The 21,769-nt window shown below is 48.9% G+C and overlaps 1 protein-coding gene across 1 annotated transcript; it reads right to left on the reverse strand.

Moving 5' to 3' along the window:
- Nucleotides 1–791: 791 nt before the first annotated feature.
- IRF9 (interferon regulatory factor 9) lies at nt 792–18,449 on the reverse strand. Its single transcript, XM_083706898.1, has 9 exons — nt 18,336–18,449; nt 12,366–12,555; nt 11,181–11,367; nt 9,703–9,827; nt 7,735–7,837; nt 6,383–6,463; nt 4,367–4,741; nt 2,418–2,530; nt 792–1,430 (listed from the first exon to the last, which is right to left on the reverse strand). The coding sequence occupies exons 2-9, from the start codon at nt 12,552–12,554 to the stop codon at nt 1,311–1,313; spliced, it is 1,293 nt and encodes a 430-aa protein (XP_083563024.1). The 5' UTR covers nt 12,555; nt 18,336–18,449; the 3' UTR covers nt 792–1,310.
- Nucleotides 18,450–21,769: the final 3,320 nt, after the last annotated feature.

Here is a 21,769-nt window from a genome sequence, read left to right on the forward strand (position 1 = left end):
AGGGAGCCCTTTACATAGAATCTGACCAAGCTGAATGAAATGTGGTTCCAAGTAAAGGACTAGGGGGTGTAACTGGTCAATTTGGGCATGGATCTTGGGGTAGGTATTTGCTTTTTGATGTGGGAACTGAATTAACTTCCCATTGTGAAAACTTCACTTTCACTTCCTATTATGAAAACTTAAAGGTCTCAAAAGAGTAACTACAGCTGGAGAAGAGGATGGTCTCTCTTTTTGTAAAGCACCTCTCCTCGTATTTCCAACAGAGACAGCATATAAAAAATGACAAGAACATAGTAAAAGAGAGGAACAAATGGGGGGGGAGAACCATTTCTGAAACAAAATTAACCACTTCCGCTGGTTCCTGGCATGCACATTTTGAAAACCCAAAGCAGTAAACGCCCAGATCAATATTGAAAAGCAAGAGATAGAAAGAAGAAACCCCAAGGATTCTGTTTGTTTTAAGTGCATTTCCATTATCGTTTTTGAATTTTGGTAAAAAGGCTGCAGAGTTCAATTCAGTGAAAGGAAAATGCTTAATTGATGCCTATGAGAGTGTTCCCTGGGATGTGTTACTTGAGAACACAATGGAATCTGTCTAGGGGGCCCCTCTCTGGTTGCATTCTGGATAAAATGGCTTTTTAAGGTGCCTATAGCATCCTTATAGGTCAGGATTCTCTGAGATTCAGGATTAAAGCAGACAAAAAATAAAGAAAAAAACACTACCTCACAAAACGTGAAACCTGTGGGATTCTCTGCCACATGATTCAAAACTCCCACACCAGATTCCAGCGTCCATTTCCAATAAAACTTTATTATTTAAACAAATATTTTCAGATCCACACAGCAAGCGTGAAAGACAGTCTAAGTGCACATTTTCCTAGATACTAATAAAGTGCAAGAAGGCATGAGCTCAGTAGGCACGGGAATGAGGGAGGCAAAAAAAGGGGTTTTTTTCCCCACAAGGTTTTGTATTACTTCCCAGCCATTCCTCAGCTGGGAAAAGGAGAAGGAGGAGCTTATCGCTGCTAATTAGGAGAGGAAAAGCGATCGCTCTCATCTCAGGATATCACCAGGAAATAATTCCCACCAGGGTTTCTGCTCTAGTGTTTCACACTTTTTCTACATAATGCCAAGTTCACAGGTAGAAGTTGTTCCGACGTGCAGGAATGAGTAAAGTAGGAAGTCCCGCCCGAGAGAATGAGGCAAGAAGTAGGAAGTGCCGCTCCGAGGAACTTTTCCAAGACCCCGGATGGGTCTGTACCACAAGCGGGTCAGCAGCTCCCCAAATCAGAGGGACAGGACAGGTGACTTCAGCATTCAGGTGCCCCAGAAGCATCCCATTTCCCAGCGGAGGCATCCGAAACGACTTGGGGAGCAGCTGCTTGTACCCCGGGAGGAGAGACTGCGGCCGAAGCAAATATCTGCTCCATCTGTGAGCGGAGAAGAGGGGGAAAGCAACCACTGAAATGACTCCAGAAATTTTGAACGACTGCATAGGCCGCTCACCGTTTGGACCAGCGTCCTTCCCATCACTCGCATCTAAAAACCCGCCACCGTTTCCCAACACGTCTTGCGCCATGATCGACTGGGCACACTGGTCCTGAATGCTGTTCCGCTCCAAATTCTGCCTACTACCCTGCTGTAGTTTCCTCCAAATATGACTTATCCACCTCCCAGATGCCATAACTCACATCTCTTCCATCTACCCAGCTTGCGTCTCTGCTGTGATTTCCCCATGCGCTACGCAGAATTCACCTCTGCCCTCAACGCTTAGAAAACTGACAGAATAAATAGGTTTACTTCGGCGTCCGGTGCCCCCTCACCTGCACTCGCAATGTGTTTCTGCTCTTCTCCCTAGCATTGTTGGCCCAAAATGCATTTATTTCTTACATTCTCTGCATGGCATGTCTTTTGTCTCCACCCTTGGCAGGCTTCTTCCCAACTAATAATAATAATAATAATAATAATAATAATAATAATAATAATAATAATAATTTATTATTTATACCCCACCCATCTGGCTGGGTTTCCCCAGCCGCTCTGGGCGGCTCACAATCGAGTGTTAAAAACAATACAGCATTAAATATTAAAAACTTTCCTAAACAGGGCTGCCTTCAGATGTCTTTTAAAGAGAAGATAGCTGCTTATTTCCTTCACATCTGAAGGGAGGGCGTTCCACAGGGCGGGTGCCACCACCGAGAAGGCCCTCTGTCTGGTTCCCTGTAACCTCACTTCTAGCAATGAGGGAACCGCCAGAAGGCCCTCGGTGCTGGACCTCAGTGTCCGGGCTGAACGATGGGGGTGGAGACGCTCCTTCAGGTATACAGGACCGAGGCCGTTTAGGGCTTTAAAGGTCAGCACCAACACTTTGAACTGAACAATGCGCGTCTGCCTTGCCGACGCTTAATAAATCTCACCTGAATGACGATTCTCTTGCTGTCCACGCAGTCCTGCCCCAATTCCTCCCCGACACAGAGAGTGACTTGGTGCTCAGGCTTAGGCCCACGGCCCAGGGAGTATTCCTGCAGTGCTGTTGGCGGAAAATGAAAAGACAGCAGCATGATACAGCGGGAAGTACCAGAACCAAATTGGGCTTTGTCAAATGAATACGGCAATAGACATCCTGCGGCCAGAGGCGTAGGAAGGTCAGGCGGTACCCAGTGTGGAAAATTTGTCACCCCCCAAAAAAAATTTGATTTCCTTTTTTGCCTGCAAAAATAGTTTTACGTTATTTCTTATTTTCCTACAAAGGAATGTGGATTATGGGCCTCTGATAACAAGGAGGTGACCATTGACAGATACTTAAATATACTGGATGGATGGTGTTTTGGCCCCACTGAATTGAAATTTCAGCCTTCACAACATATGAAAACGGCCAAGTAAACAGTTATTTTCATGGAGGAGGGTCAAGATATTAACTGATATGCATGAAAGTTCAGATATAGCTATATCTATGTCTCAATTATCAGATGTCTTCTAAAAGTCAGGTAGTTGCTTATCTCCTTGACATCTGATGGGAGGGCGTTCCACAGGGTGGGTGCCACCACTGAGAAGGCCCTCTGCCTGGTTCCCTGTAACCTCACTTCTCTCAGGGAGGGAACCACCCTCAGAGCTGGACCTCAGTGTCCGGGCAGAACGATAGGGGTGGAGACGCTCCTACAGGTACCCCTTGCAGACGACCGCCGGGCCTGGAGACAGGCCGTCAGTTCGTGCATCCATACAGCAGTGACCAGAGGAGGAATGACACCGGGAGGAGGAGAAACGCCGGGGTGCATCTGCTGCCGCAGCACAACCTGACACCTTCCTCTGCCCCAGCTGCAACAAAACATGTCTCCCCGTATTGGCCTCTACGGCCACAGCAGACGCTTTGACTCTCCAACGGTTTGACTTCACCCCATAGCTGTCAACCGTCCCTTATTTGGCAGGAAACTCCCTTATCCCAGCGCCGTGTCCCGCTGCTGTCCCTTATTGATGATGTCCCTTAAATTTCCCGGGTTTCAAAGGAAGCAGCTCCTCTCCCTCTCTCCCTCCCTGCCAGCCAGGGAGGCTCCAACTGTGTTGCTTGGCTGCGTTGCTCACCCAATAAGGAGCCTAAGAACGATTGGGGGGTGGAGCTTGCATGCCTTGTGCCGATCAAATCGGCCGCATTGCCTGGGGACTTGCCTTTGCTCAGCGCTTCCCAGCGGAGAGGTGATGGTGGTTTTCCTTGCTGCATCCCCTTTGCCGGGTTGCTGCGCTGTGGGAACCACCGCTTGAGGCTTCGTCTGGCTGCTGGCTGGCCTTTCTGCCTTTGGCTTGGAGGGGCTCAGAAGTCGAACATACCTGTGCCTGCAAAATCCCTTATTTTGGCTTCTGATCCCTTATTTTTGAGGCTGCTGGTCCCTTATTTTCAAATCTGTAAGTTGACAGCTATGGTTGCAGCACACCTGACCCCCATCTCCCTGGGGCTGATGGGGTCTGGAGACCCACGGCGCCTGGAGGGACATGGCTTCCCCACCTCTGCTCTTGCCAAAGGTGCTCCATATGTCTCGGGAGACGACAGAGGAGTGTGCCTTTGGGGGTGAAATTCAGCCATAGCTGTCAACTTACAGATTTTAAAATCAACAGACTCCTTATTGGGGGAGCAACGCAACCAAGCAACACAGCTGGAGCCTCCCTCCTCCCTGGCCGGCAGGGAGGGAGGGAGAGGAGCTGCTTCCTTTGAAACCCGGGAAATTTAAGGGACATCATCAATAAGGGACAGCAGCGGGAAACGGCACTGGGATAAAGGACTTTCCCGCCAAATAAGGGACGGTTGACAGCTATGGCTGCAACACGGCAACACCCGCTGTGGCCTTCTTGCCAACTGCCTTTGACTCAGCCTCACCTGACTTAAATGCCTTGGTGCTGAACAGGTGAAGGAAGGCGTTGCTGGGCAGCTTCCGGTGGGCCTGGGTGCCCCCCGGACCACGCAAGAAGATGCTGGCTCGGCCCCGGCACTGAACGAAAATCCCCTCCGCGTTGCTGGCCGCCATGACGCCCTTCTCCAGGTCCTTCAGCAGCCGGCGGATGTTGGCCTCCTTCTGGGCGTCCTCGAGACTGGAGGCGGGCGGCAGCACAACCCGGAGCATGCTGTTGCTAGACGTTCCCAGAGGGGCTGCGGCGGAAGTGACCAGGAACTCTCCCTCCGGCAGCAACTCTTTCAGGACCACCGTGCCGCCGTAGGAGACGGACAGAATGACGAAGAAGTTCCCTGGACTGCCTGGGAGACGAGAAGAAGGAAAATGAGAGGGTCAGCTACTGCCTCTCTGGACACGATGTGTACTAATAATAAGGATTATGAGAGCTGTTATAGGGTTTTATTGGGGGGTGTCAGTCTGCATAATATCCCCTGGGCCTTTCCTGGCCTGTTTGTGTGAGGGTAGAATCTGTAAGAGGATAATAATAATAATAATAATAATAATAATAATAATAATAATATTTATGCCCCGCCCATCTGGTTGGGTTTCCCCAGCCACTCTGGGCGTCTCCCAATAGAATATTAAAAACACGATAAAACATCAAATATTAAAAGCTTCCCTAAATAGGGCTGCCTTCAGATATCTTCTAAAAGTAAGATAATTGCTTGTTTCCTTGATACCTGACGGGAGGGCGTTCCACAGGGCGGGTGCCACTACCGAGAAGGCCCTCTGCCTGGTTCCCTCTAACCTCGTTTCTCACAGGGAGGGAACCGCCAGAAGGCCCTCGGAGCTGGACCTCAGTGTCCAGGATGAACGATGGGGCTGGAGACGCTCCTTCAGGTATACTGGGCCTTTGAGGCCGTTTAGGGCTTTCAAGGTCAGCAACAACACTTTGAATTGTGCTTGGAAACATCCTGGGAGCCAATGTAGGTCTTTCAAGACCGGTGTTATGTGGTCTCGCCGGCCGCTCCCAGTCACCAGTCTGGCTGTCGCATTCTGGATTAGTTGTAGTTTCCGGGTCACCTTCAAAGGTAGCCCCAAGTAGAATGCATTGCAGTAGTCCAAGTGGGAGATAATCAGAGCATGCACCACTCTGGCGAGACAGTCTGTGGGCAGGGAGGGTCTCATCCTGCGTACCAGATGGAGCTGGTAGACAGCTGCCCTGGACACAGAACTGACCTGCGCCTCCATGGACAGCAGTGAGTCCAAAATGACTCCCAGGCTGCGCACCTGGTCCTTCAGGGGCACAGTTACCCCATTCAGGACTAGGGAAGTCCTCCACCCCTGCCCACCCCCTGTCCCCCCCAAACCAGTACTCATCCCACTGAAGGGGACTGCCCACAACATCATTTGCATAGCCCCGCCTCCAATAAAAGCAGGAGGAGTTAACTTCTGACACACTGAAGTAAAATATTATTTATCGCTTAGATTCAGAGACCGTCGCAGGCATGGCCAAACTCAGCCCTCCAGATGTTTTGGGACCACAATTTTCATCATCCCTGACTACTGGTCCTGTTAGGTAGGGATGATGGGAGTTGTAGTCTCAATCAAAACATCTGGAGGGCCAGGTTTGGCCATGCTTGGAAGTCTATTGCAGCGGTTCTCAACCTGTGGGTCCCCAGATGTTGTTGGACTACAACTCCCATCATTCCTGAGCTCTGGCCTTGCTAGCTAGGGGTGATGGGAGTTGTAGTTCAACAACATCTGGGGACCCACAGGTTGAGAAAGGCTGCTCTGTTGTCTCTTAGCAGCGACTCCAGGGCTGCTGCAGCAGAATATCATTTTAAAAAACAATTATCAACATTTTTAAATGCACAGGGAATTGAAGGAGCAGGCTGATATTGCATACAATGTGATTATTACAAGAACGGAGCCCTGTGCCTTCTTTATAGACCCCTTCCAAGGCAGCTGCACAGCTAAGACACCAACTTCCGTCACCTCACCTCTAACAGTCTCTGAAATGGGCACAGCTTGGTCAGGTTCTGGCTTCTGGTGGAAGGCAGCAATCTCATTCACAGCCAGCACTAGTGTGAAGAAGCAGAAAAGGGCAAGGAAATGAGAAACCAGCCTTTCCACAGAATAAAGGAATCATTTCCTAAGACATTAACTCAAAAATGGTCTTTCCCATGCCAAGATGCCCACACCATGGGAATGGGAGCGTTCAATGGCCCCCAGTTGGCACATTTTTCTGGAATCAACGGCAGAGTCTATTTGGGGGCCTGGAATAACTACAGATTCCTTGTACTGCAAGGACTGGGAGACAGAATTACTTGAGAAATGGAGACATGTTTAAGATTATGTAGAAATCGTTTGCTTTTGGCAAATGTGGCATTATTTGTTATTTTTACGAACAAAGGAAAATGGCTAGCACTTCTTCGCCTGTGGGTTTTTATGAACAAGGAGGTAAAAAAGATTTAAAATTATAATGGTCTTAGTACCTTGACAGCCCACAACAGTTCCTCTGTACTTGATATCACGTATTTCCCCAAGATTATATATTCCTTCATACCTGCTCTGATTATTGCTTGCTTGTGTGTGTGTTGTTGTTTTTTTAGCATTTTCAAATTTGAGAGAGAAGCAAGCTTTGTTGAAACTGCAACATTTAATAAAAATGTGAGGGGTGGTGGAAATATTTGGAAAAAGTAGAATGTTAACAAGGAAGAGAATGCCTGTAATCAGATGTACACCACAGCCAGTTCCCGTACGCACCTAGAATTAAGACAGCAGCGATGAGGACTAGTACCTTAGAAATGAACAAATAGTGCCATAATCCATTGCCTGCCTTTCTGGACCGTCTGCAATTAATTTGCAAGAAGACCAGGGAAAGGAGGGGGAAAGTAAGCCAATCTGTAAGCCCTATTCCATAATTCCTGTTGCCAGGAGCTGGGAAGGGTGATACCTATTAAACTCAATTCCTCTCCCCCAGGGGACTTTGGGAACTGTAGCTCTGTGAGCACCCTGAACAAACTACAGCTCCCAGAATTCTCTGGGGGAAGCTGTTTAAAGTGGTACAAACTTTGCATTAAATGCAGGCTTCTTTGGTGCATCAAACATTTCGACACACTGTTTTCTTTCCATGGAGCGAGAGGCCGAACGTCTTCTCTCGGTTCAAGCGAACACTTATTTTCCAGGAAGCAGGTCTCCTGTTCTGCGAGGTTTTAAGCACAGATCACTTCCTGAGGGGGGCGGGAAACAAGGGGGATGTGCCCCTGTCTGGGTGAACAGGGAGAGAAATGGGGATCTCCTCACGCCGCGATCAGAGCCACAAAACAGAGGGAAATGCGAATTGCCCCACCTGACTCCATGGACTCAGGTTTCATCTCCCCATTTGGGACGACCAAAGCGGCGAATGCGTTTGGGGCCTGGCTAGCGATGGCTTCGAACATGGAGCTGGATTCCTGGAGGGGGAAGAAGAGATATTAGGGTGTGTTCATACACACACACCACACTGTGGTATACAGTAGTACCTTGGTTTTCAAACTTAATCCGTTCCAGAAGTCCGTTCCAAAACCAAAGCGTTCCAAAACCAAGGTGCGCTTTCCCATAGAAAGAAATGCAAAACAGATTAATCCGTTCCAGACTTTTAAAAACAACCCCTAAAACAGCCATTTAACATGAATTTCACTAACGAACGAGACCACTGATCCATAAAATGAAAGTAATAATCAATGTACAGTGGTACCTCGGGTTAAGTACTTAATTCGTTCCGGAGGTCCGTTCTTAACCTGAAACTATTCTTAACCTGAAGCACCACTTTAGCTAATGGGGCCTCCTGCTGCCACCACACGATTTCTGTTCTCATCCTGAAGCAAAGTTCTTAACCCGAGGTACTATTTCTGAGTTAGAGGAGTCTGTAACCTGAAGCGTCTGTAACCTGAAGCGTATGTAACCCGAGGTACCACTGTACTGCAGTCACACAATCAATCAGTCAGTAGCTGAACTGGGTTCCACACAGTTGCAAAAACAGAACAAAAAGAGCCGCAAAAACAAAAAGACAAAATAAATAGCAAAAACAGACAGACCTCAGTGTAACACTCAAAACAGAAGCGTGGCACTCAAAACAGAGCACGTACGGCTTCCGAAAAAAGTTCACAAACTGGAACACTTACTTCTGGGTTTGCAGTGTTTGGTTTCCAAGTTGTTTGAGAACCAAGGTACCACTGTATTGTTCCCCTGTCCTTTTTAATACAGACCCAAGCACCCCACTAATACCACAATTTGCTTCAAGCCGGGGGGTGCAGAACATGGGGGATCTATAATCTAGCCGCCTCCTCTCTCTCTCTCTCTCTCTCTCTCTCTCTCTCTCTCTCTGTGTGTGTGTGTGTGTGTGTATACACACACACACACACACACACACACACACACACACCATCTATCCCTATATCAACGCAGGAGTTTCCAGTCCTCTCTTCCAAAATATTGCCGATACATATTATAAAGGCCTGCTTCCAATGTTCCTGTCACATCTAATCTTTTCATATCTCCTGGGATAGCTCCGTCAGCACAGCACAGGGCTTTTTTGATCTCAGGGTCATGGGTATGAGCCCCACGTCGTACAAATGATTCCTGCGTGGCTGGGGTTGGGCTGGATGACCCTCGTGGGTCCCCATCCCACTTTACAATTCTATGATCTTGTGCTCAAAGTGCTGGCCGGGGCTTATGGGAATTGCTAGTTGGCAAAGGCTCACCTAAGAGAATAGGGGAATTAAAGGGTGTGTGTGAAGATTGCAAATGGGGGAGAGTGGGATAGTAGCCAGGAAGTTAAAAATAAAAATAATGAGATTTTGCTTCAGTGGAAATGGCGGAGGGGGGGAAATTGATCAGAGGAGACCCTGCTGGAAGTCTGAGGGGTACAAACCTCTGGGAGGCAATTTTTTGGGGGGTGGGTTGTGGCACTAATCCCCCATCGAAACCCTCCAGAAACAGATTTGGGAGGTTTTAAACTTCGAATGGAAATTCCTTCATTTGCCTAGGCTTACTTGAATATTCTCACTGACTGCATTATTCAAAATGACAGAATTTCTGCCATGTGGGTTTAAAAAAATAAATAAAATATTTTGATATGCAATATTTTCTTGTGTTCATGGTGTTTTGTTCCCTTCCGCTTGTCACCACTGCGAACCACTTTTTTGGGGGAAGGTCTGCAGTTTGGAGCACAGAGCCTCTACTCTGCATGCGGCGTGTTCCGCGTTCGAATCCTGGCGGCATCTCCAGATGCCAGCGTTCCTATTGCTTCTCATCCTTTCGCTCCTTTGGCACTCACCATCTTGTAGACGGCGGCTGGAGGCTGAGGGAGGCTGCTATCCGGATCACCATTCTCCTTCTCTGAGGACCCGCTGGAAGATTCTGGCCTGGGCGCTTTTGTCTTTCTTGGTTTGGGCTGGGTCCCTTGAAATCGATTTAAATCACTAGTCAGTAAGACTTGACTTAAGTCTTTTTTTTTTCCACAGAAAGACTCATTCTTGCCGTTATCATCTTAATATTTACAACCAGATGAATGTTTCATTTTTGGAATAATAAATTTCCAGAGTAGTTTTTACAGTTACATCAAAAATCACTGATCTGGTTAACTATTGGAAATACACAGACAGATAATAATGAAATTATTGTGAGGGTTTAATAAGTTAATCCATCCTGTTGGGAACTGTAGTTCAATAAAGGTGCTGAGAATTCTTAGGGGTGAGGAGATTTAACCCCTCCCATATCCAAGAATCTGCTGATGTTCTCTGCTGATTCTCCAGAGAGGAGGGGCGGTTTCTGCTCTCTACTTATTCCGCTCCAGCCTCACATCAAAGAGAGACTGAGTGTTAGAGAGAGATCGTGTGTATAGATAAGGTTGCTGCTAAGACCAGTTGCAGACACTCAGAGCAGTTCAGCATTTTCGTTTAGACCTCATTTAGCTCTGTATATAGTTGTGTATTATAGTTGTAGATAGAATAAAGAAGATATTCTACAGAGCTGCTCTCCGAGTCGTTTATACTCTGCTATACTCTGCTGTGCGACGACTGTCTTCTTGTGGGAGTGAATCCGGCGCTCACAACTCTAAGCTCTGAGTCCACAGCACTTTGACCTGTTCCTCTGAATTACAGATAGGTAGCCGTGTTGGTCTGCCATAGTCAAAACAAAAAATTCCTTCCAGTAGCACCTTAAAGACCAACTAAGTTAGTTCTAGGTATGAGCTTTCATGTGCATGCACACTTCTTCAGATTTCCCACCACCCTTCTGAGTAATACCCCTCCCCACCTTCTCACTATATAGAGGGGTCTGGTGACTTCTGTTTCAGTGTATCTGAAGAAGTGTGCATGCACACGAAAGCTCATACCTAGAACTAACTTAGTTGGTCTTTAAGGTGCTACTGGAAGGAATTTTTTGTTTTGACCTGTTCCTGTGCAGAAGGTGGTCTCTGGAAGTGCTACCCAGCTCGCAAAGCCCAGTCGGGGCTGAAGTGCATGAGTCCAGTTGGTGGCACTGGCTCAAGGGCGATGCTGACAAGGGACCCCCATTCCCCTCAGAGTGCTAAAACTCCCATCGTTCCCTGGGAAGAGAGTTCGGTTGCTAAACCTCTCTGGTGGGGAGGAGGGACCCCCATTTTAGACGGTGTATGAATTTCCTTCCTCTGAGAAAAGGTGGGCTTATATAGGGCACCCCCTCACATTACCTCACAGGGAAACACAGTTTTTTGGGCCGCAGGATGTATAGGAACTTGAAGGACGTGGGGGGAATGGAGGCCAATGTCCTTACCAAGGCCCTGCTCAGGCAGCGGCACCAGGCGGTACACCTTGTAGGGCTCTGCGGTTCCCAGCTTGGAGCGTTCCGGCACCTCCTCGAACTCGGGGCTCTTGGAGAAAGCGCAGCGGATGCGTGTCTTCCATGTGGCAGGGTCGAGGGGCTCGCCCGGCCTGTACTTTCCTTTAAAGACAGCCCAGGCCTGGAGGGAGAGACAGAGACACAGCGTCAAGCCTCCTTGCAACTGCATCTCAACCACAACGCTCCTCTGCAGCCCAGACTTTCCCCTGAGATACAGCTTTTCTACCTGCGGAGATTCCCCCCACAACCCCCGCCATGATGGGAGCACGCCCCATCGCAGTCCAAAACAGAGCAGGCAGGACGTAGCTTTGCAACCTCGGCGAGAACAGCGACTCAGAAGCGTGATATTTTGCACTGCTTTGGCCATAGCTGTCAAGTTACAGATTTGAAAATAATAATAATAATTATTTATAAGGGACCAGCAGCCTCGAAAATAAGGGATTAGCAGCCAAAATAAGGGATTTTCCAAGCACAGGTATGTTCAACTTCTGAGCCCCTCTGAGCCAAAGGCAGAAAGCCCAGCCAGCAGCCAAACAAAGCCTCAAGCGGTGGTTCCCACAGCGCAGCAACCCGGCAAAGGGGATGCAGCAAGGAAAACCCCCGTCACCTCTCCGCTGGGAAGCGCTGAGCAAAGGCATGTCCCCAGGCAACGCGGCTGATTTGATTGGCACAAGGCATGCAAGCTCCACCCCCCAGTCGTTCTTAGACTCCTTATTGGGTGAGCAACGCAGCCAAGCAACACAGTTGGAGCCTCCCTCCTCCCTGGCCAGCAGGGAGGGAGGGAGAGGAGCTGCTTCCTTTGAAACCCGGGAAATTTAAGGGACATCATCAATAAGGGACAGCAGGGGGACACGGCGGTGGGATAAGGGACTTTCCCGCCAAATAAGGGATGGTTGACAGCTATGCACAAAATCAATAAATAGATTGACAAATGAACCAGGAAGAAGGGGAGGCAGAACGCCGCAAACGCTTCTGAACGATCTTCACATTGCCAGCAAGTCTCTGCTTTTCCCACTAATGCTGCCCCGTTCCCGTGGGTGCCAGAATCCCAGAGCTGCAGGACGGGGAGGGACCCCAAAAGGTCATCCAGCTCAACCCACCGAAACGCAGGTACAGTACCTTGAAAAAGCCAGCATCCTCCTCGTGCCGGAATTCCTGCTTCCCCGCGTGTTTCCACGGGATGCGGAACATGGTCTTGTGGGGAGGGTCGTCCCAGACCACCCCCGGGAACTGACCGCTTTCCACCTGCTCCACGGTCCACTGGCGCAGCTTGCGCGTCCTTCGAACCCCGCGCCGAGACGTCGCCATCCTTGACAGGGGGGGGGGGGGAGAGACGGAATACAGAGATCAGCCTGGTTGGGGAGGAGGGATCGCCTGGAAGGTGTGAGGAGAGAGTTTAATTATGATACTTCGTTTGGAAAAAATTAAAGGGTTGGGGCAGGGGGCAGCAAACTTTTTCAGCAGGGGGCCGGTCCGCTGTCCCTCAGACCTTGTGGGGGGCCGGACTATATTTTGAATGGAAAAAATGAATGAATTCCTATGCCCCACAAATAACCCAGAGGTGCATTTTAAATAAAAGAACCGTCTGCGGGCCGGATTTAGAAGGCGAATGGGCCGGATCCAGCCCCCGGGTTGGGACGGTCTTCCTCAACCTTGGCCCTCCAGATGTTTTTGGCCTACAACTCCCATGATCCCTAGCTAGCAGGACCAGTGGTCAGGGATGATGGGAATTGTAGTCTCAAAACATCTGGAGGGCCGAGGCTGAGGAAACCTCGGTTGGGGGATCTTTTCGAATCCTTATTGGGTCCCACCACTGCGTACCTGGCTTTGGCTAGTGTGTGGGGCGGCCGCCTGCCAACTGCCTGATATAGCAAGTCCCACCCACCTATTTTAACCCGCCACTTTTAATGGCACCATTTTGAAATTCCAAAAATGGCCTTTGCCTCGTCCCAGCAAGATGAGCAGGCCTAAAGCCGGCTCTTGCCTAAATTAATTTTGGGGGGTGCAGGCTGTGTACACGCCACACAAAGGATCCCACCCTCAAAAAAGAGAGTCCTGGGAACTGTAGTTTGCTGAGGGCGCCGGGAATTGTAGCTCTGCGAAGAGCTCTGGGAACGGAGCGCAAGAATCGAGGCTCATACCAAAAAATTGGCACTTGGTCGTGGCTGACAAACCCACGCAACACTGTAATGCGATATGTGGCAAAACCCACAAAGGGCCTATTTCGAGGCCTATTGTTTTGTATTTACTTCGTGCGTTAACTCTGTAAGGGCCCCGGCCCCCTGCAGCCGACGACTCTTTCCGGCTCTGTGGCTACACTTGTAATACTGAAACCGCTTTTGTGCCCATTGACTGACACCCATTGTTTTTTCTCGTACTGTTTTGTGTCATTTTGAATGGGGTGGGTGGGACAAAAACCAGCGGGTGCAAACTTCTGCTACAAGGAAGTCTGATCGTTCAAAATAAAATTTAAAAAGGCTTCTGTGAGCTTTCGAAGAGGAGATGCCTGTTTGCGGAAAAAGGGCATCTGTAAAAGCAGAAGAGAGAAAGGAAAAATGGCGAAGGGTCAGTTCCATAGCTGAAGATCTGGGCAGCGAAGGAACATCTCAGACGTGGCCTTTGACCCTCGGTTCTCAGCCTGTGGGTTGGAATACAACTCCCATCATCCCTGAGCTCTGGCCTCGCTAGCTAGAGGGGATGGGAGTTGTAGATGGGAGTTGTAGTCCAACCAGATGTTGTTAGACTACAACTCCCATCATCCCTGAGCTCTGGTCTTGCTAGCTAGAGGGGATGGGAGTTGTAGTCCAACCAGATGTTGTTAGACTACAACTCCCATCATCCCTGAGCTCTGGTCTTGCTAGCTAGAGGGGATGGGAGTTGTAGTCCAGCCACATTTTGTTAGACTACAGCTCCCATCATCCCTGAGCTATGGTCTTGCTAGCTAGAGGGGATGGGAGTTGTAGTCCAGCCACATTTTGTTAGACTACAGCTCCCATCATCCCTGAGCTCTGGTCTTGCTAGCTAGAGGGGATGGGAGTTGTAGTCCAGCCACATTTTGTTAGACTACAGCTCCCATCATCCCTGAGCTCTGGTCTTGCTAGCTAGAGGGGATGGGAGTTGTAGTCCAGCCACATTTTGTTAGACTACAGCTCCCATCATCCCTGAGCTCTGGCCTTGCTCGCTAGAGGTGATGGGAGTTGTAGTTCAACAACATCTGGGACCCCCAGGTTGAGAAAGGCTGCTCTGGATGTTGCTGTACTACAACTCCCATGATCCTTGCGCCGTTGGCCACGCTCGCTGGGGCTGTTGGGGCCTTGCCGCGGGTTGGACTAGAACCCAAGAGCCTCACTCTGAACAAGACTGCTTTCCTGCAGTCCTCCATAAGTTGGGAAACATCTCAGAAACACTTAAGAGGCGCACACACACACACACACACACACACACCAAAACAGCTTCCCTTACACTGCACAGACTATTTGCAATTATCGTCTTATCGTGTGTGGCTTCTGGAAAAGAAAGCGTGTCTGTTGGGTGGGAAACAAACCTTTTCGTTATTACATTAACAACGTCAAATTGCAGAATGAAATATAGCTGCAAGGCGGGACGATAGCAGAAAGGGGAAAGTAAATGGATCCTGGCAACCGCCTTCATAATAATTCTGGCACGCTCGCCCAGTTTGCTACCGTCCTAAGGGAGGCTGACTGGTTGCTGTCGATAGTTGGCCTCCTAGGAGGCTGGGAAATCGCCGAAACTCTCCCCGCCAACGCCCCAAGCTAAAGGATGATGTGATCCGGGCGGCTGGGAGGGTGAATTGTGAAGGCGGCTTGAGGCAGACTGAGAGAGGGGATTGTAAACATCAAAATTTAGGAAGCTGCCCTATACTGGGTCAGATCGGTTGTCTACCAGGCTCAGAATTTCTGCCTGGCAGAAACGGCTCTACAGGGTTTCAGGCAGGGCGTTTCTCGAACCCGGGACCTTCTGCATGCAAGGCAGGTGCTACTACAGTGGTACCTCAGGTTACATATGCTTCAGGTTACAGACTCCGCTAATCCAGAAATAGTGCTTCAGGTTAAGAACTTTGCTTCAGGATGAGAACAGAAATCGTGCTCCGGCGGCAGCGGGAGGCCCCATTAGCTAAAGTGGTGCTTCAGGTTAAGAACTGTTTCAGGTTAAGTACGGACCTCCAGAACGAATTAAGTACTTAACCTGAGGTACTACTGTACAGGGTTTCAGGCAGGGCGTTTCTCGAACCCGGGACCTTCTCTATGCAAGGCAGGTGCTACTGCCTCTGAGTTGCAGCCTTTTCGCTTTGTCCCTGGAGGCCAGAAGGACGAGCATTTGGGAGTGTTTAAGCTGTGTGATTCCCATCTAGGCTCAACCTGTACATTTGTAAATAGGCATAACAATATTGTGTTTTCATAGTGTCAGAGAGAAATATAAATAGTGCTATTGTCACTCACAGCACCAGCCCAGGCCTAATCCCTATGCATATTTTGGGATCTCGTGATTCTGCCTAAATCTACAACGCTGCGCTCCTCAAACTGCAGTCCTCCAGATGCTTTTGGAGCTTTTGCCTCCCTAAAATTAGAGATTCCCTATGCAATCGAAGCAGCTCCCCGATTCGTCTTCAAAGGGGCTTACTTGAGAGTAGACCAGCGTAGGTAAAGGTACAGGTAAATGACCCCTGGACCATTAGGTCCAGTCGTGGCCGACTCTGGGGTTGCGGCGCTCATCTCGCTTTATTGGCCGAGGGAGCTGGTGTACAGCTTCCGGGTCATGTGGCCAGCAGGACTAAGCCGCTTCTGGCGAACCAGACCAGCGCACGGAAACGCCGTTTACCTTCCCGCTGGAGCGGTACCTATTTATCTACTTGCACGTCATGCTTTCGAACTGCTAGGTTGGCAGGAGCAGGGACCGAGCAACGGGAGCTCACCCCATCATGGGGATTTAAACCGCCGACCTTCTGATCGGCAAGTCCTAGGCTCTGTGGTTTAACCCACAGCGCCACCCACGTCCCTAAACCAGCGTAGGACCAGTCTGCAAATCTACAAAAGTTTGCTCGGATAATGCGGACAACACCAGATCCTTCGGGATCTGCGATTACACCACCACCATCCTGTCCCCGAGGTGTACACGCACGCACCATTTAATAATAATCTCGCACCACTTTAGGCCTCTTTAATGCTTTGGTTTTTTTAATCTGTTTTCTGTAGCCAGGGAGAACGAGAGACATAGGAAATGCACCCCCAGGGGAAGGACAAAACAGCCAAGGAAAATATAAGACTAGAGCCTATTAGTATTGCAGGAAATAAACAAGTTGCCCGCATTAAAAAGGAAAGAAGGAAGGAAGGAGTTAGCATGAGAGAGATGCAAACAGGAAACTGAGGCAGGGTGGTGCAATGGTTCGAGCGTCAGACTAAGGCCTGGGAGACCAAAGTTCAAATGCTCCCTCAGACATGGAGCTCAGTGGAGCCAGTCGCCGCCTCTCAGCCTAAACTACCTCGCAGGGGCGTTGTAAGGGCAAAAGGGAGGAGGGAGAGGAGGACCACATGAGCCACCTTCAGCTTCTAGCAGGAAAGGTGGGGTGCAAACGTGGAAAAGAAAAGGGAAACCGTCTTAAAGCGAGGACATCAAAGAATCTTCCAACATGCATCAGCTTCTTGCACAACAGTCTGGAGTCGTGCAGCACCACAGATTTTTTCTAAACGGCCATTTTGTGCGGGCAGCCGTCTGAACATCTGAATGGCATATATTGAATTTTATTGTTGTGAGGGGTTTTTTTTTTTGGGGGGGGGGTAGCCTGAGTCCCTCCCTCCTAATTCCTGGACCCGGCAAGGATTCAATGGCTGGAATAGCTGGGGGGGGGGTAGTTTCTGGGTAAGGGCCTGCTAAGTATGGCGCCTTAAGGGGACAAAAGAAGTGGCTCTGTGCCACAGGGCGAACGGATTGGTCCCCCTCTCTCAATTCTCTGTTACTTAGAAAGGCAAAAGCCAGAGTTGTGCTAGAAGGCAGCTGGCCAGCTGAGAGAGAGAGAGCCATCAGTGCCTGATCTCTGCTGGGATCCAAGGCTGTTGAAGCAAGATCCTCTGGGATCCGCCAGGGCTGTGAACCCCTCCATCGTAGGCTCAGGTTGTATATATGTATGTGTACCTGGAACCCCCAGACTCTTGCACCGCGCAGAGACTGGGGTGGCGTGCGACAACATGTTTAAATTAAGACACATGGATCGCTGGCTATTTATTGCCTTTTCACAGAATCATAGAGTTGGAAGGGAACCCCGGGGTCATCTAGTCCAACCCCCGGCAGTGCAGAAATATTTTGCCCAAAGTAGGACTCGAACTCTGCACCCTGAGATTAAGAGACTGGGCTGACAGAAGAGGGTGTCCTTCTCTATTATCCCTTGTTTTCCCTCCTCTCTTCTTCCTTATTCTTCCTTGGTTGGTTTTGTTAATAAAAACAATAGTTTTGAAAACAAAGCGATTCTGCCAACACCATAAGGACTGCAAACCCGACCGCCTTCCCTTGCCCAGAAACTTCGCTGGGCGCAATTAACAGCGGCGCGCAGGATTGCTCAGTACAGTAAAGGCAATCCAGACCTCGCCTCCCTCGGAATTTAAAAGTTGGAGACGGCTCCCGTTAAGCCCCGTCGATTGCAATGGGCCTCCTTGAAAGTAAGACAAATTAAAATAAAATAAAGTAAAATTCGGCTCTAACGCCCGGATTACGGCCCGATCAGTAACAATACTGTAATAAGCAAGACAAATAATCAAATCAAATCAAATCGGCTCCAACGCGCGGATTACGGCACGATCAGTAACAATAATAGCAAGAATAATGGTTATTATATAAAGCACTTTGAGGTGCTGCAAAGACTCTTATCTGCAGCAGCGGAGTAGCGAGGAAGGCTGCGATCCTCCGCCAGCACTTTTGCACGGGAGTAAAGCTCCACTGGATGGACTCAACGGGGGCTTACTCCCGAGTAAACGCGCTCGGGGAGGCGGCAGGAGAAAATTAAGGCAGGAAAGTTGAATGATAAACGAAAGGAAAATGTTATTTTTATATATATATATAAATATATATATGTCCCACCTCCGATCTCCAAGTCTCCCTCCTGCAGCGAAGTCCTCTTCGCAAAACACACCGAGCAGCGCTTTTCCCTTCCAGCTGAGCTGGACTTCGCCACGCCCCCTCTGGGCTTGGCCACGCCCCTTTCCTTCTGCCCCACCCTCCCTCGCCCATTTCTCCCGGCTCCGCTTCTTTTCCCGTAAATCACGTGACCGCCTCCTCTTCCTCCTCTCCGGCCTCCAGGGGGCAGCAGAGAGGAGGGCGATCCGGTTTCAGGCTCCGCCGCTGCCAAAATAAACTTGGAAAGCAGATATAGTTTCATAACGTTGATCTCTGGGGGAGATCTCTATTTATCGAGAGACGGAGAGATCCACGAGAGAGGGAACATGCATACCCCCAAATTTTAAAAGCACCCTTACAGCAAATGAATCTCCCTGTTCCAGAAAAGTGAATAAATTGCGTGGGAATTATAGTTCACCCCACCCAGTTAGGATCCTCAGCACCTCTGACAAACTACAGCTCCCAGGATTATTGGGGCGGGGGGGAGAGATCTGTTTCAAATGCATGGCTGTGGATAATAATAATAATAATAATAATAATAATAATAATAATAATAATTTATTATTTGTACCCTGCCCATCTGGCTGAGTTTCCCCAGCCACTCTGGGCGGCTCCCAATCAAGTGTTAAAAACAGTACAGTGTTAAATATTAAAAACTTCCCTGAACAGGGCTGCCTTCAGATGTCTTTTAAAGAGAAGATAGCTGCTTATTTCCTTCACATCTGAAGGGAGGGCGTTCCACAGGGCGGGTGCCACCACCAAGAAGGCCCTCTGTCTGCTTCCCTGTAACCTCACTTCTTGCAATGAGGGAACCACCAGAAGGCCCTCGGCACTGGACCTCAGTGTCCAGGCAGAATGATGGGGGTGGAGACGCTCCTTCAGGTATACTGGACCGAGGCCGTTTAGGGCTTTAAAGGTCAGCACCAACACTTTGAATTGTGCTGGGAAACGTACTGGGAGCCAGTGTAGGTCTTTCAAGACCAGTGTTATGTGGTCCCGGCGGCCGCTCCCAGTCAACAGTCTAGCTGCCACATTCTGGATTAATTGTAGTTTCCGGGTCACCTTCAAAGGTAGCCCCACATAGAGCACATTGCAGTAGTCCAAGCGGGAGATAACTAGAGCATGCACCACTCTGGCCAGACAGTGTGCGGGCAGAGAGGGTCTCATCCTGTGTACCAGATGGAGCTGGTAGACAGCTGCCCTGGACACAGATTTGACCTGTGCCTCCATGGACAGCTGTGAGTCCAGAATGACTCCCAGGCTGCGCACCTGGTCCTTCAGTAGCACAGCCGCCCCATTCCGGACCAGGGAATCCCCCACACGTGCCTGCCCCCTATCCCCCCAAAACAGTACTTCTGTCTTGTCAGGATTCAGCCTCAATCTGTTAGCCGCCATCCATCCTCCTCCAACAGCCTCCAGGCACTCACACAGGACCTTCTCCGCCTTCACTGGTTCTGATTTAAAGGAGAGGTAGAGCTGGGTATCATCTGCATACTGATGAACACCCAGCCCAAACCCCCTGATGATCTCTCCCAGCGGCTTCATATAGATATTAATGGATGGAGTTTGCATACTTCAAAGTTCATCCCACCCTGAAAAAAGAATGCTGGGAACTGTAGTTTCAGTTGAGGGCGCTGGGAATTGTCGCCCTGTGAGGGGCAAACCTTCCTAATGCCACACTGAAACTGCGCTGCTGCAGTAATGTGGTGGTTTTAATGTACTGTCTTCTCTAAATTTTAATGACTGCTAAAGCACTCTGGGAATTGTAGCTCAGCACCTCTGACAAAACTGCAGGTCCCAGGATTCTGTGGGGGGTGGGATCCATAGTTCTTTAATGTTGTTTAACATTGCTTCGAATGTCTTGCGGCCAAAGTTAGTGGCCACCCCAACAGCTTGTGGTAGTAGGGAATTGCACCAGTTAACGTCGTGCGTGTACAGGTGAAACTCGGAAAATTAGAATATCGTGGAAAAGTAATTGATGCAAAAGGGGCCCAAACCAAGTACTGAGTACATATGCATGCTTCTACTTCTCAGAGGTCCAATATTGCTCTATTTGCAATCCTTCTTTTGCTGATTTCATTTAATATTCTAATTTTCTGAGATTGCTGATTTAGTGTTTTCATTAGCCGTACGCCATGATCATCACAATTATAATAAAGGCTTGACATATCTCGCTTTGCATGTCACGAGTCTATCTCACATATTAGTTTTACCTTTTAAGTTGAATTACTGAAATAAATGAAATTTTCCACGATATGCTAATTTTCCGAGTTTCACCTGTAGATTTGTGTGTGTGTGAACAGGTTCTGCTTTTTGCCTCCCTTTACTCTTCCGGCATTGATCTTCACTGGATGACCCCACTGAATCTCAAAACTATGAGAGAAAAATACCTCTCTAGCCACTTTCACTGAACCAAATTTTATATCCCTCTGTCATGTCCCCCTTCCCCTTGAATGCATCTTTCCTAAGCCTCCATACACACTGTACATTGAAAGCACGTAACTCCCGCCAAAGAATCTTGGGAACTGTAGTTTGATATGGGTGCTGGGAATTGTAGCTCCGCGAGGGGCAAATGACAGTTCCCACAATTTTTTTTTTTTAGGGGGGGAGCCATGTGCCTTAAACGTATTTGAAGTAATAATTTTTGTGTGTGTTTAGTTTATTGTCTTTGTGGTGTGTTTTGTTTGTTTTTGCTTTTCCGTCTGTGAAAAATCAATAAAAATTTTGGGGGAAAAATGTATTTAGCTTTAGCTAAAAAGTGCCAAATGTTATCATCTTTCCTCAGGGATGAGCCACTTCCAGCCCCTTGATCAATTTGTAGCTCTGTACCATTCCCAGCTCTGTGATATCTGAACCCTTCCCAGCTCTATAATATCCTTATTGAAGTGTGGCAACCAGAATGAGACCGTTTCCCGCCCGAGACTGCCCTGTTCTTAAGAGACCCTCCTGCCAAATACCAAACCGACCCTCTAGAAACACAGGACAGAGCTTCCTCGAGCGTCGGGGGCCAATAAATAGTGAAATATACCTCCCCTGTCAGAGACAGTGCTTCTGAAAATCAGTTGCTGTCTCAGAGGGAGAGACAGACCAGTTCCGTCAGGCGCCTCCTGTCCCTGAACTGTGCCGGCTGCCCTTTATAAGAATGGTTGTTTTAAGAATCGGGGACCAAGTTTGATTTGTTTTCCTCTTCCCTCCCTGTCCGTTTTTCCTTGCGTGTCGTGGTTTTTCAGATTTTCAGGGCCCCTCTTGTCTCAACTAACTGTGCGTAAGCTGCTCTGGGACATAGCTGTCAACTTTTCCCTTTTCTTGCAAGGAATCGTATTTGGAATAAGGGAATGTCCCTTAAAAAAAAAGAAAAAAAAGAGCTATGCTCTGGGAGCCTCATTTTGGCCGAAGAG

This window comes from Podarcis gaigeae, assembly GCF_964106915.1.
Source record: "Podarcis gaigeae genome assembly, chromosome: 13".
In the NCBI taxonomy this organism is placed as follows: Eukaryota; Metazoa; Chordata; class Lepidosauria; order Squamata; family Lacertidae; genus Podarcis; species Podarcis gaigeae.